The sequence below is a fragment of the Phascolarctos cinereus genome, unplaced genomic scaffold (genome assembly GCF_003287225.1).
Source record: "Phascolarctos cinereus isolate Bilbo 61053 unplaced genomic scaffold, phaCin_HiC Scaffold_4;HRSCAF=312, whole genome shotgun sequence".
NCBI lineage: Eukaryota > Metazoa > Chordata > Mammalia > Diprotodontia > Phascolarctidae > Phascolarctos > Phascolarctos cinereus.
In genome coordinates this window covers 695,597,852-695,612,120 of record NW_027555847.1, presented here as the reverse complement: position 1 = coordinate 695,612,120, position 14,269 = coordinate 695,597,852, and the positions used below count along the sequence as shown (strand labels likewise).

The window sequence follows — 14,269 nt, the reverse complement described above, 5'->3', positions numbered from 1 at the left end:
CTATGTATTTCCCACTCCTCTCACTGATGGCATGTGTATTTTTAGGAGACTGTGACCCATTTTTATGGAGAAAATGTTTTATTGCTACTTCAATTACTCTATTATTTAATTAAATCCCTTTTATTTTGAACTAATTGTATCCTTTGGCTGACTAGCAAAAGTAAACACATTGATGGGGGCTCCTGTTATGAACAGCTGTGCCTCGCAGCTAGTTAAGATAGTCTTTTTGTGTGTAGAGATGCCCCCAGTTAACACATTTAATTAAAACAATACACAAGGAGCAGCTAGGTGGTGCAATAGATAGAGCACTGGCCCTGGATTCAGGAGGACCTGAGTTCAAATCTGGCTGCAGACACATAACACTTACTAGCTGTGTGACCCTGGGCAAGTCTTACTTAACCCCATTGCCTAGCAAAAACAAAAACAAAAAACAACCCAAAAAAACCCAATACACAGAATGTACTTAAGCAAAAATCATAAGCAAAGTGCTAAGTTCCTGACACACAGCAGGTACTTAATAAATATTTACTGATTTATTACTGACTTGGAGGGGAGGGGTATATAGAAAGCAGCCTCGTATGGTACAAAATGGGGCAGACTGGGTGTCAGAGGTCCTGGATTCAAATCCTCACCGTGCCACTACTTGTGTGATGTTGGGCAAATCATTCAACTGCTCCAGGTCTCAGTTTCCTCATCTGTAAAATGAGGCTCCTTCTACCTCTCACTGAGCTTCAGGAAGGTTTCTTGGAAGAGCTGTCTGACTGCGGCAGACAGAAAGGGGATCCCATCTCCTGAGAAGCACTCTAGGGAGGCAAGCTGTTTCTTGCATTCTGATGACTGAGAACAGGTGGTCTCACCTGCACACATGAATGAGGGGGCCGCGCAGGGGCCTCCAGTGTGCTTCAGAACTCAAGAGCAGCTTCCACCTTTGCCATAGGTGAGCCTATTTTCTGTTTGTTTTTCTTAAGTGCATAATAATAAGCTTATTAAATGGGAGAGTGCCACTTTCAGCTCATAAAGTGGGTTATTCTCAAGAGACGTGGGCTCTTCTCTCCTCTCTTCCTGCCAAAGCAGCTTGTTTCTCGAAGCCTTGCCTTCCTTGGAGGAACAGCTCAGCCAGATTGCTTTTTTTTGAACTGGATGGAGAGGACTTGCTTCCTTCCAGAGCCTGACCTTTTGGGGTCCCCCTCCCCTGCTCAGAGGCCCCTTGAGGAGCTCAGTTCCAAGCACAAACAATGAACAAGGATGCTGGGAATCGGAGACACGAGGCTCTCAGGCACACTGGGCTGTCTTTCCTTCTTCCAAACAAATGCTTCCTTTTCTAGTGGGTATCACAAGAGAAGGCACAATCAGCCTACCAGGGAACATGATAGCTGTCTGTGTGCCATGTGAATACAGACTTGGGGAGTGCGTGTACGTGTGTGCGTGCGTGTGCGTGTGTGTGTGTGTGTGTGTGTGTGTGTGTGTGTGTGTGTGTGTGTGTATGTATCATATGGGAGGCAATTTTCTTTTTTTAGCTTGCTCCCTGGGAACAATTTGCATCTCAGCTTGTGAAGAAAACCACTGGGGCTGGGAGAAGATAAGCTCCCTGCGGGCAGGCACTCATATACAATATATATGTGTACACACACACACACACACACACACGCACACACGCGTGCCAAAATGCATCAATGGCAGGAGTTTCCAGTCTGGGAGTTCCTCTAATTGATGAAATGACAGGTCTGCACTCTATCCATCTCCCAGCACGACCCCTCAAAAGCACCTAGCATAGTGCCTTGCATACAGCAGGCACTCAATATATGTTTCCTGAATTGAAATGAATTGATTTGAAAGGGGCAGGCATTTCCTAATAGAAAAAAACCTGATCTTTGAGTCAGAAGGCTGTCACTGCTTGTGTGACCCAAGACAAGTGGCGTAGGCCCTCACAGCCTCAGTCTCCTCACAGGTAAAATGTGAATAAAAATACTCTCATGCCCTACCCGGTGGGGTTACTGTGAGTAAAGTGCTTTGTAAACCTTGAAGCACTGCTGAAATGAGCTTTTATTTGTATGTCCAATAGCTAAGACAAACTGCTTTCTTAGCCTCAGTTTCTTTATCTATAAAATGGGAAAAATACTCCATTTCCTATCTCCCACAGAGTTGTTGTGAGGATAAAATGACATCAAATGACATAAAATGATATGACATATAAAGTTCAAAGGACTCTTCTGGCTTCAGACACTGGCTATAAGACCCTGGGCAAGTCACTTACCCTGTTTGCCTCAGTTTCCTCATCTGTATAATGGGCTAGAGAAAGAAATGGCAAACCACTCCAGTATCCCTGCCAAGAAAACCCCAAACAGGGTCACAAAGAGTCAGATCCGACAGAAACGACTGAACAATGACAAAACAAATGAAAATCATTATTCTGAAAATTCCAGTAGAGGAACTTGAAAAGAATAAGGGCTCAATAAATGTTTGTTGTGTCGAACGGAATCATGATGTTGAAGCTCAGAGGACACTTGGGCATCATCTCTCACTCTCATTTTACAGAAGAAGAAACTGAGGCACAGAGAGGTCACAGAGTGCCAGGGCTGGGACCAGACCTCAGGGCTCCTGACTTCCAGTCCTCTCCACCTCCAGCTGAATCACAGCTGGCTCCTCCCTTGCCTTGGTAGTAAGGATAATGATAATCCATCAGTTCACAAGGGGGTGATTCACAAACTGATTCCAGCCCTCCTTTCAAGATTTATTATGCACTGTACTCCCTTACACACTCTACAATCCAGCCGAACCAGCCTGTTTGCTCTCCTCTCCACACCTCTGCACATAGCTGAAACGACTTCTCCTCCGACTCTTAGAATTCCTCAATTCTTTCAAATCTTGCTTAAAGTACCCTTTTCTTCTTTTTTAATTATATATAATATGTTATATTATATATATTATTTACATATTTTTTTCTACCACAAAAAACCTGCCTTCTCTCTCCTACTTTGCCCTCCCCCTCCACTGAGAATGAAATATGTAGTCAAACAAAACAAACTTCCACATTGGCCACGTCAAAAAAAATAGATGTCTCATTCCAAACTCTCAATCCTTCACCTCCGTCAAGAGATGGGGTGGCATGTTTCATTATTAATGTTCTGGAATCCTGGTTGGTTATTACGCTGGTCAGAATTCCTTGCTCTTTCATAGCTGTCTGTCTTCATAATGTTGCTGTTATTATATAAATTGTTTTCCTGGTCCTGCACATTTCACTTTGCATCAGTTCATATATGTCTTCATGGGTTTTTCTGAAAACATCCCCTTCATCATTTCTTATAGGACAATAGTGTTCATACCCAGTCATATGCCAGCATCTGTTCACCCAACTGAAGGACACCTCTTCAGATTCTTATTCTTCACCACCTCAAAGGGAGCTATAGATATTTTTTGTACTTCTTTGGTTAAAGACTTTGTTTTGCTTCGGAATGATCCCTCCCAACTTAAGCAAGCCTCCTAGGAGAACCCTTTCCCTCCTATTTCCCTCTTGAGTGAAATGTATTTATTTCTGTCCTCAGTGGGGTGGGTGTGCTAAGCAAACTTTCTACCTAACTCCCCAGCTGCTAGGATTCTTCCCAAAGTACTTTATATTGACTTCTTACAGATCTTACAATTACTTATATGCATACATCCCCTCCTCCCCACCCAAAAGGAAGCTTCTAGAGGGCAGGGACTATTTCCCATTTTGTCTACACATCCCTAGAGCCTGAGATATAACAAGCACTTAATTAGTCCTTGCCACTGCTTGTACCCTATCTCTTGGGCCTCATTACAATCTCAAGCTTGGGCTGGGCAGAGATTATTTTGTGTAAAATAGAAAAGGAGGCTCAGTGACTTGTCACACGGCTAGCCTAGAAACTTGCCAAGAGGGGCAAAGAACACAGCTTAAATAAACTCCTAAAAATTACCAGCAGTACCTAGCACAACACTCTGCATACAGTAGGTGCTTAATAAATATTTGCTGAATTGGAGAAAATAGGCGTAGTAAGTGTAAAACCAAGACTATAATCTGTCTTTTGACTCGGGGTCAGTCTTTTCTCCACTATACAGCCTACTGATAAAAATGATGATTGTGACAATGATGGCTGACATTCATTTAAGGATTTAAGGTTTGTAAGATAACTTTAAATATATTATCTCATTTGATCCTCACAATAAGCCTGTGACATAAGTACTGGAGATATCATCCCCATTTTACACATGAGAAAACTGAAGCTCAAGAGCGATGAAGTGATTATCCATGATCCACAGAGTAAATACTATGTCAGAGGCAGGATTCTAACCCAGGTCCCTGCAGACTTCAGGTCCAGTGTTATTGTTTCTTAGAATACAGTCATCTGACTGTATTCTAATCCATCTCCACACCAGCCAAAGAGTGCTTTTGGTCCATGGGGGTAATAGTAATGGCTTTCTGTGCATTTACTTATTATTATTAATATATTGATTTATTAATGTTTGTTATGTTCTGAAAGATTTAGGGAAGAAATCCAAGGTGCCCATGACCAGGGCAGCTCATGTCCCCCTCTGGAACCCTGCTCTGAGTCTCAGGCTCCTTGGCTCCCCTCTCCCTGGCTAACCTCAAAGCCCCAAAGCACACAGGTTCCCTCCGCCAAGCCTGAAGTCCTGGGAGCACAAGATCAGTTGCTTCTAGGCCTGTGTCCAGAGCCCGGCCTCTTGGGCCTGACCCAGCCACCTGCAGAGAAATGCCAGACATCTTCACCTCTTGATGTCTTTCACCGTCTATCCATCCCTCATGGCCTCTGTCCAGAATTTCCCAGAATTGCCACCGGGGCCTCTGTCATTTGCTCTCTGCTTCTGGCCTCTCCCAGGGTGCCCATCTGCCTGCCTGTCTGTTCCCGTAAACAGACTGTGTGTGTGTGTGTGTCTGTGCGCGCGCGCGCACGGCGGGGGTATTTGAGAAGGAGGCTGTTTTTGTCCTTGCTGTGTTCTCATACTTTGCCATGCAAAATAAAAATAACCTAGAAAGGCACGCACGGCATCTGCTCGGGCATCTCCACTTGAGAGCAGCTTCGAGATGGAGAGCCAGAAGTAGCCAAGCTAGGCTGCTCCCTACAGAAGCTAGACTGCAGACACTGTACCCAGTGACATTTCCCTCTATCTCAGCAACTTGCTGCACGCTCCCAGTTTGCAGAGATAGCCTAGAATGATTCTGGAACCCTGGGGCCAGAAGGCAAGGCCTCTCCTGCAGAGTGAGTACAATAGGCCAGTAGCTAGTGGTGGCAGAACTCAGTATTTGAGAGGTGGCCATGGATACATGCAACCCCCTTAGGTCAGATGTCAGATGATGATGACCTTGGGTCCCCTGGGGGGCTAGCAAATCACCCCAAAAAGTCTGCTGTGGGGGGGCAGGGAATGCAAGCAGTTGAAAGATTGATTTCAGAAGGCAATTAACTCCATAAAGGTTTAGGGACTGTTCTCCCCAATGAGGAAGATCCCTCTACCGATGCAGGTTGGCACCTGAGTTGTCTGGAGGCACCGATGGGGTAAGTGATTTGCCCTTCGGTGCCAAAGGCAATATCTGAACCCAAACCTTATTGACTTTTGAGGTTCTCTCTTTATCTACCAAATCATGGTGCTGTTCTGTCTCCATAAAGTAGGTGGGAAGATGCCCATGATGCCAGCTTATCAGGCAGAGCTTCCAAAGGCTTTGGGTATAACTGTGAAGAAGTACAGCTTTCCCATAGGACTCTGGGTAGGGAGGGGGGCGTCCCCCCTTGGAGACCTAGTTACACTCGTACCTGCTCGAGGCCACAGACCGGGAGTTAGAAGGGACCAGAGAGCTAAGCTAGCCTGATTTTACTGAGAAGAAAACTGAATCCTGGAGAGCCTGTGACCTGCTCAGTCTTACACAGATAACAGATAGCAGAGCTGAGATTAGAACTCAGGTCCTCCGCCTTCAGATCAAACCCTCTTTCCATTAAGTGATGCCACAGAAATCATCCTGGACGGGCAATCAGGGGACCTGGGAGATCCTTCTGGCTCTGCCGCTAACTGGCTATGTAATTTCTTCTCCTGGTACCTCAGTTTCCCCATCAGGAAAATAAAGGGCTGGATTAGATGGTCTCTAAGGGTCCTTCCAGCTCTGTCTTTATACTGGAGGGAGCTGAACTCTGGGGGTGGGCTAAAGAAGGCAGAGAAGGCCCCAAGTAGTCAGCTTTCCCTGTCACCTCTACTATATAGCACAGCCATGAAAGCCTCCTGAGTTACGTCATAGCAATTAACCAGTGTGACCACAGGCCCAGGACCTTCCACCAAAAATGATCCTTCTTGTCTTACTGAGCCCCACCTATCCTCCATGTCCCACTGTCTCCAGGAAGCTTTCTCCTGAGTAGCCCTAGGCCACCATGATCTGTGGCTCCTCTGATTTCCTAAAGCACCTATGGACCATATCATACACAATCTCCCACAATTCTTTACTGCTGTCTGATCATTAGGTAGGCATCTGATTTATGTCCCCATCTGCGGTATACAATCCCTGGGGCAAGGACCATGTTTCTTTTTCTCTTGCATCCCTCACAATGAGAGATAACATGGAGGAGTAGGTGGAAAGCCATTACGGAAGAAAATCCTGTTATCTGTGATTTAGGCATGAGTCTGCCTGAACCATTTAAAAAAATTAATTCAGATCATTCCAACCTAAGCCTTCTGCTTGGGGTGGGGAGTGAAGGTTAGAGGAGAGAGGGACAGAGCCACCTTACAACTCCAAAAATCTCTTTTTATCCAAGCCCTTTTAGAGTTACAATTTATGGTTCTCTTGACAAAAATCCCACAGTCAAGACTGAGCAAAGCTTCACAATTTAGGTAACAGTTCAGTTAACAATTTGCCTCATCAAAAAGAGTGGCCTTTCAGCACACCCCAGAGAATCATTTTCCTAAAATCATACAGTCCCTCTTTGATCACTCCTTTGAAGGAATCTCCTTTTAGCTGGTTAAAGGTGAACTTGAGACATGCTTCTATTAACTGAAATCATCAAAAACTTCTTCCTGCCCTTGAGCGTCACCCTAATCTGGTCAAGGTCGATCAACCGGAATCCTTCCTGAGCTGATCAGAAGACAGGGGCTGGGAGTGTTTGGGGAATTGAGCCTATAAAAAAGACTGACAGGTCCTTCTTCAGATTAGTCCAAAGCCTTCAGAATATGTAAATGCTGTCTTAATTTTTATAAAAGATGCACTGGGTTAGGCCTAACAGAGGCCCAAAAATGGCAGTCCAAAAGTGAAATGGACTGGCTTGGGAATTAGTCTAGCTGGACCAGAACACTCGTGCCCTAAGTCCTAGGGCATGAGTGGGGAACCTGCAGCCTGGAGGCCACATGTGGCCCTCTAAGTCCTCAAGTGCGGCCCTTTGATGGAATCCAAACTTTACTGAGGTCACACGTGGCCCTTTAGGTCTTCAAGTGCGGCCCTTTGATGGAATCTAGTTTGGTCTCAAAGCCCCGTACCTAGATCTTAAACTTAGTTTTCATACTAGGAAGACCTCACTTCATGGTGGCCCTCTGACATATACCAGCTTTGTGACCCTGAGTAAATCATTTAACCTCTCAATGATCTTGACCAGAGGTATCAAACACTCAGACCACATTGCAGAATGCAGTTAAACCAGATTAAAATGCAATAGTAATAATAATTATGATTAATAATGTAATAACAAAATAAAAACACAATAGTACACAGATAATGTTGACATGTGGTTTTCTAAGTCAGTATGCTGCCCTTATGGATGGTTTCTATTTGAGTCTTACACTACTGATCTAGGCATCTCCCTAAGATTTTAAATTTCAAAGGAAGTGCCAACCTGCATTGGCAGGGAGAGTTTCCTCACTGGTGGTTCCTTTTACTAATGAAATCCCAGATCTAGACCCTACCCTCACGGTACCTAAAAGCCGTGCTGAGAACTTTTCAGTTCCCTTTTATGTGTTTTATCCCCCCTCCTCCCATTAGAGTGTAAGCTCCTTAAGGGCAGGGTCTATTTCTGTTTGTATCCCCAGAATTTAGCATAGTGCCCAGAACATCTGTTGTTCCATCATTTTCAGTTGAGTCTGACTCCCCCATTTGGGGTTTTCTGGGCAAAGATACTGAAATTGTTTGCTATATCCTTCTCTAGCTCATTTTACAGATGAAGAAACTGAGGCATACAGGCTTAAGTGACTTGCCCAGGGTCACCCAGCTAGTAAGTGTCTGAGGTCAGATTTAAACTCAGGAAGATGAGTCTTCTTGATGACAGACTCAGCACTCTATCCACTACTATACCACCTGGCTACCGCCTGGCACACAGCAGTACTTAATAAATGCTCGCTTGACTGTTGGTGGAGTTGTGAACTGATCCAACTATTCTGGAGAGCAATTTGGAACTATGCCCAAAGAGCCATCAACTGTGCATACTCTTTGATTCAGCAACACCACAACTACGTCTATATCGCAAAGGGATTTAAAAAAAAAAAAAAGGAAAAAGGACCTATTTGTACAAAAATATTTCTAGCAGCTCTTTTTGTGGTGGCAGAGAATTGGAAATTGAGGGGATGCCCATCTGTTGGGGAATGGCTGAGCAAGTTGTGGTATATGAATGTAATGGAATACTATTGTGCTATAAGAAATGATGAGCAGGTGGACTTCAAAAAAACCTGGGAAGACTTGTATGGACCGATGTAAAGTGAAATGAGCAGAACCAGGAGAACGTTGTACACAGGCAGGTGGTGGCTGTCCTTCTTTCTCAAAGAGGACCAAAATGACATCACTATGTTGGAGTCAAAGTACAATGTGCCCAACTGTGGCTGATCAAACCAATAGGAGCCCGGAAGGCTTTACCACAGGTTGGGCACAAACAGTTCACGTGAGCATCTGGAGTGAATTCTCTGAATGTCTGCAGCTCACACTTCTCTAGACAATGATCAACCATGAATGACTTAGCTGTTCTCAGCAACACAATGATCCAAGACAATTCCGAAGAACTTATGATGAAAAATGCTATCCACCTCAAGAGAAAGAACTGATGGAGTCTGAATGTAGATTCCTTTTTTGTATGTGTTTTTTTCCTTTTGGTCTGTTTTTTCTTTCACAATATGACAAATGTGGAAATGTGTTTTACATGATTGGACATATTTAACCTATATCAAGTTGTTTACTCTGTCAGGGAGGGGAGGTGTGGGAAGGAGAGAGAAAATCTGTAACTCAAAATTTTTAAAAAATGAACATTAAAAATTGTTTTTACATGTAATTGGGAAAAATAAAATATTATTTAAAAAATAAATGCTAGCTAGTAGGTAGCTAATAAATAGTAATGGGCTTGAATTTGGGGGAGGGTAGTTTTCTTTTTTTAATAATATAAGGGAAAAAATAAATAACTTAAGAGTTTCTTTAAGGTCCTAAGGACTTCAAGTGAATGCAATTTAAAATTCCCTTCATTTGGCCTGAAGAGGAATAGAGGGATAAGCTGGAGAGTGTCCAGAGAAGGATGCCCAGAGCAGTGAGGGGACTGCAGACCATGCCATACGTGAACTGGTGGAAGGAGCTAGGGATGTTTACACTAGAAATCACTGGCCTGCCTGAAGTTCTTCGAATAAAACAGTCCTTTTCCAGTCTTTGTGCCTTTGGCCTGACTCACTCCTTCTGAAATATTCTCTGACCCCCTACCTCCACCTTCTCTGACTTCCTTCCAGACTCAGCCCAAACCGGATCTTCTCCAAGAGGCCTTTCCCTATCCCCTCCGAAGCTGCCCCCTTCTCCTTTCAGGTTATTTCATCTGCTCTGTATGTATCTTGTATGCACCTGTTTGTACATGCGCTCCCTAGTTAGACTGTAAGCTCCTTGTGGGCAGGGACTATTTTTTGCCTTTCTTTGCATCTCCAGCACATAATATGGGATAAGTAGATGTCTGCTGACTCACTGAGTAGTAAGAACTTAGGGAGAAGCAGTTCAAATACTTGAACAGGTGTCAAGGGGAAGGGGGACTGAATTAGTAAGAACTAGGGAAGCAGAGGTGCATCTTCATTCCCCCAGGGCCCCACTCCTGACTCTCCATCTTTTCTCCCAAGCCACAAAATCCTCCTTGCCTTGGAAGTTCACTTCATCCCAGGGTCCCTTCCTTTGATTAGGTGGTTCTTCCTAGGACCTCCATTTTAGGAAGCCCCCCAGGCCTGCCATGTATTTGTTCCTCTCCAGCCTCCACTCCTGACTTTCTTTCTTTCTTTTTGGTGAGGCAATCGGGGTAAAGTGCCTTGCCCAGGGTCAGACAGCAAGGAAGTGTCAAGTGTCTGAGGCCGCATTTGAACTCAGGTCCTCCTGAGTCCAGGGCCAGTGCTCTATCCACTGTGCTACCTAGCTACTCCCGTAGAGGGGGAAGGGAAAACATTTCCCTATTTCTTGCTTTCATTTCTTTTTCTTTTTTTTGGTGAGGCAACTGAGGTTAAGTGACTTGCCCAGGGTCACACAGCTAGAGAGTATTATGTGCCTCAGTCCAGATTTGAACTCAAGTCCTCCTGACTCCAGGGCTGGTACTCTAGCCACTGTGCCACCTAGCTGCCCCATCCTGTTGATGTTTTAATTGTAAGTGATAAAGCCCCCAGCCTCCTCGAGGCCCTTTAAGATCCAGGATTATCCCCCATGTTCCCTTGGAGTCATCAGACTCCCTCCTATAGGAGCATCACAGCATAACCATTGATAAGACTCACTCAAGCTCACCAAAGACACTTGGCCGCATCCTCCGTAACATACACAGGGCTGGGGGAACAGAAGAGGAATATCAGGGAGACCTTCCTACTTGTCCCCAATCCCAGGCCAGAAAGAAGGAATCCTGGTCAGAGCTCTGATGGCTCCCAAATCCCCACAGTGGTCGACCTGAAGAGAAATCTACCTTATCTTCAGGAGGTATGTAAATGACCTAGGTTTTGGGCTGTGTGACCTTAGCCAAGAGACCTCTCTGTGCCTCAGTTTCTTTATCTGTGCCCCCAACCAAATCTCCTTCTCCCACAAGTCTCAACAAGGTCAAACTGGTCTCTCCCGAGGGAGCTAAAGGTTGTTTTGCTGAGACTGGGTGGGAGGAGGGTCTGAAATGAACCCGAGGAGTAATGGGGGACGGTCCCTTCTGTGAAGAAGTGGAACACCAACTAGAGAAAGCCAAAGGCATAGCAGAAAGAGCGTTAGATTTGTATTTAGATCTGGAAGACACAGGTTCAAATCCATTTCTGTTACTTATTTTCTATGTGACTCTGGGCAAATCATTTCCCCTGTCTGGGCCTCAGTTGCCTCATCTGTAAAATGAGAGACTGAACTAGATGTTCTCTAATCTCCCTTCCAGCCCTAAATCTGGTATGGTTTTTGTTCATTTGGTCTTTTTGTTTGTTTGGTTTTGTTTTTTGTTTTTTTGGCAATTGGGGTTAAGTGATTTGCCCAGGGTCACACAGCTAGTAAGCGTCAAGTGTTTGGTCTGAGGCTGGATTTGAACTCAGGTCCTCCTGACTTCAGGGCCTGGTACTCTATCCACTGTGCCACCTAGCTGCCCCCATTTGGTCTTTTTCACTCATGTCCAACCCTTCGTGACCTCATTTGGGGTTTTCTTGGCAAAGATACTGGAGTGGTTTGCCATTTCCTTCTCAAGCACATTTGACAGATGAGGTAACTGAGACAAACAGGGTGAAATGACTTGCTCAGGGTGACACAGCTAATAAAACTGTCTGAAGGCAGATTTGAATTCATGTCTTCCTGACTCCAGGCCCAGCACTCCATCCACTGAGCTGCCCCTAAATCTAATATACCACCAGCTTCCTAGTTCAGGAAGTCACTGGCTAGGTGACCTTGGGTTAATTATGCCACTTTTTCTAGCCTTAGTTTTCTCCTCTGTAGAATGGAGATAAAAATAATGTCTGTACCTACAACAAATGAGGAAAATGCTGCCTATACCTTCACATTCTACAGAAATGGCATGTAGCGTTATTATTCTGATTAGCGATGATTCAGTTCAGCAAGTATTTCATAAGCACGTACGGTGTGCCAAGAACTTTCCAAGGTGCTGGCCATACGGAGACAAAAATGAAGCCATCCCTGCCCTCAAGCAGCTTACATTCTATTGAGAAAGACAACACGCACCCTGAGAAAGAAACCCAACAGAATCCTCAATTCTCCTGGTTCCTCTTACCTTCCTGTTTCTGGAAGTCTTCTTCGGTGAAACTAACGTCCTTATGGGACAGGTTGGTCATCAGCTGCTTGTTTTCCTCCTGCAACTGGGCGATCTGCGTGAGAAGGTCTTGGGCTTCCCCTCGCCAGACGTCCTCCACAAGCTCTAGCTCCTAGAGGTGGGGTCCGAGGGGACAGAGGGTAAATGCCCCTGCCTGGGCCCACCACTGGCCGAGGCCCCCAGGGTCCCTAGGCAGCTGGCAGCCCCGTCCCCTTCTCTGGTGAGCACTGAGCTTTGCTCCCCTCCTGTTTTCTATTCCCCACTGGCTCCAGGATAGGGGCACTTTTTAGCTCTGCTTTGACTCAGGCAGACTAGGGGATCATACAGCCTGAGATGGAAGGGACCTCAGAGTCCAACTGTTTCGTTTTACAGATGAGGAAACTGAGGCCCATAGAGGTAACTTGCCCAAGGTCACTAGAGCTAGGATTGGACCAAAGTTGAAAGCACCCTCAGAAGCCACCTAGTCCAGCGGTCTTATTTTAAAGATGAGGCCCCAGAAAGGGTAAGTGACTTGCCCAAGGGTCACGTAGGTAGAAAGTGATAGGAAGAAGACAGCCACGGTGGGGGGGGAGGGAGAAGGAGGTAGCTGCACCAAGCAGGAAATGGGCCTTTCCCAAGTGAAGCCACTGTCTGTGGCCAGGCCCGTCCCGGTAGCTTTTGCATTGGGGTAAGCCTTGTCAAAGCTCAGGCTACACACGGCATAGCCTTGGAGAACCTCGGGGCACCCCCTCCTGGCTGCCAAGGAAGGTTTCAGTGGAAGAACCCGATTTCAAACCCATGAAAATGCTGGAAGGAGGGACGGGCAGGGACCCTTCTGAAGGCCTCCTCTTCATCCTTTTCCTTCTCCTTACCTGACAGATACTTTTGGAAGGATAGGGAGAGGGGACAGTGGCTATAGGACCTGGGCCATCGTTTAGTGAATACTCAGCTTCTGTTGTACCTAGCCTGCCTTAATAGAGCTCTGGACTCAGATTCAGGAAGGCCTGAGTTCAAACCCTACATCAGATATTTACTGGCTGTGTGACCCTGGGCAAGTCACTTTACCTCTCCCTGCCTCAGTTTCCTCATCTGTGAAATGAGAATATTGACAGCACCTACTTCACAGGATTTCTGTGAGTATCAAATGAGATAATATATGGAAAGCTCTTTGAATATTTTAATTCACTTCGTGCATACTAGCTGTTATCACTGTTCTTATTACTACTGTTATCTGGGGAGAGGGAAATAGAGAGAGAGAGAGAGAGAGAGAGAGAGAGAGAGAGAGAGAGAGAGAGAGAGAGAGAGAGAGAGACGGAGACAGAGAGAAAGAAAGAGAGAAGAGAAGAGAGAGAGCAAAAGGGGGGAGAGAGAGATGGAGACAGAGAGAGGAGAGAGAGAAGAGAAAGGAAAGAGAGGAGAGGAGAGAGAGAGAGAGAGCGAGGAAAGAAAGAAGAGAGAGAGAACGAGGGGGGAGAAGGAGAGAGGGGGAGAGAGAGAGAAAAAGAGATGGAGACAGAGAGAGAGAGAGGAGAGAGAAGAGAGAGAGAGGAGAGAGAGAAGAGAAAGAGAGAGAGCGAGGAAAGAGAGAGGAGAGAATGAAGGGGGAGAGAAAGAGAAGAGAAGAGAGAGAGCAAAAGGGGGGAGAGAGGGGAGACAGAGAGAGAGGAAAGAAAGGGAGAGAGGAAAGAAAGGGAGAGATGAAAGAAAGAGAGGGAGGAAAGAAAGGGAGAGAGGATAGAGGAGGGAGAGGCAGAAAGACAGAAAAACAGTCAGAGACAGACACAGAGAGAGATACACACCCCATTATAAGGTCTACCCAACTCAATCTTTAACCAACAGCCATGGTAACCTCTCTCTCCAGGGAGGAAAGGGGCTGGAAAATACCTGAAGTTTATACTGAGACAGACAGGTACCTGAGAGGCCCAAGGTGGACTGAGCTTTAAAACCCTTCTCTGGATGATTGTGAATATTCATTTATAGACACCTTGTTTCCCTGTTAGGTTGTAAGCACCCTGAGGGTAGGGACTGTGTGGGCTTTTGTATACCCACTGCTTAGCACACTATAACGGTTTAATAAA

General features: G+C 45.5%; 1 protein-coding gene across 3 annotated transcripts in view; it reads right to left on the bottom strand.

Annotated features, from left to right (window-relative positions):
* Positions 1–14,269, bottom strand: part of RILPL1 (Rab interacting lysosomal protein like 1) — a 48,616-nt gene that overhangs the window by 29,919 nt on the left and 4,428 nt on the right. For all 3 annotated transcript variants that reach the window (XM_020970217.2, XM_020970220.2, XM_020970218.2), the window contains exon 2: positions 12,174–12,324. In XM_020970217.2, coding sequence (XP_020825876.1) covers positions 12,174–12,324 — 151 coding nt within the window. The remainder of the gene's footprint in view (positions 1–12,173; positions 12,325–14,269) is intronic.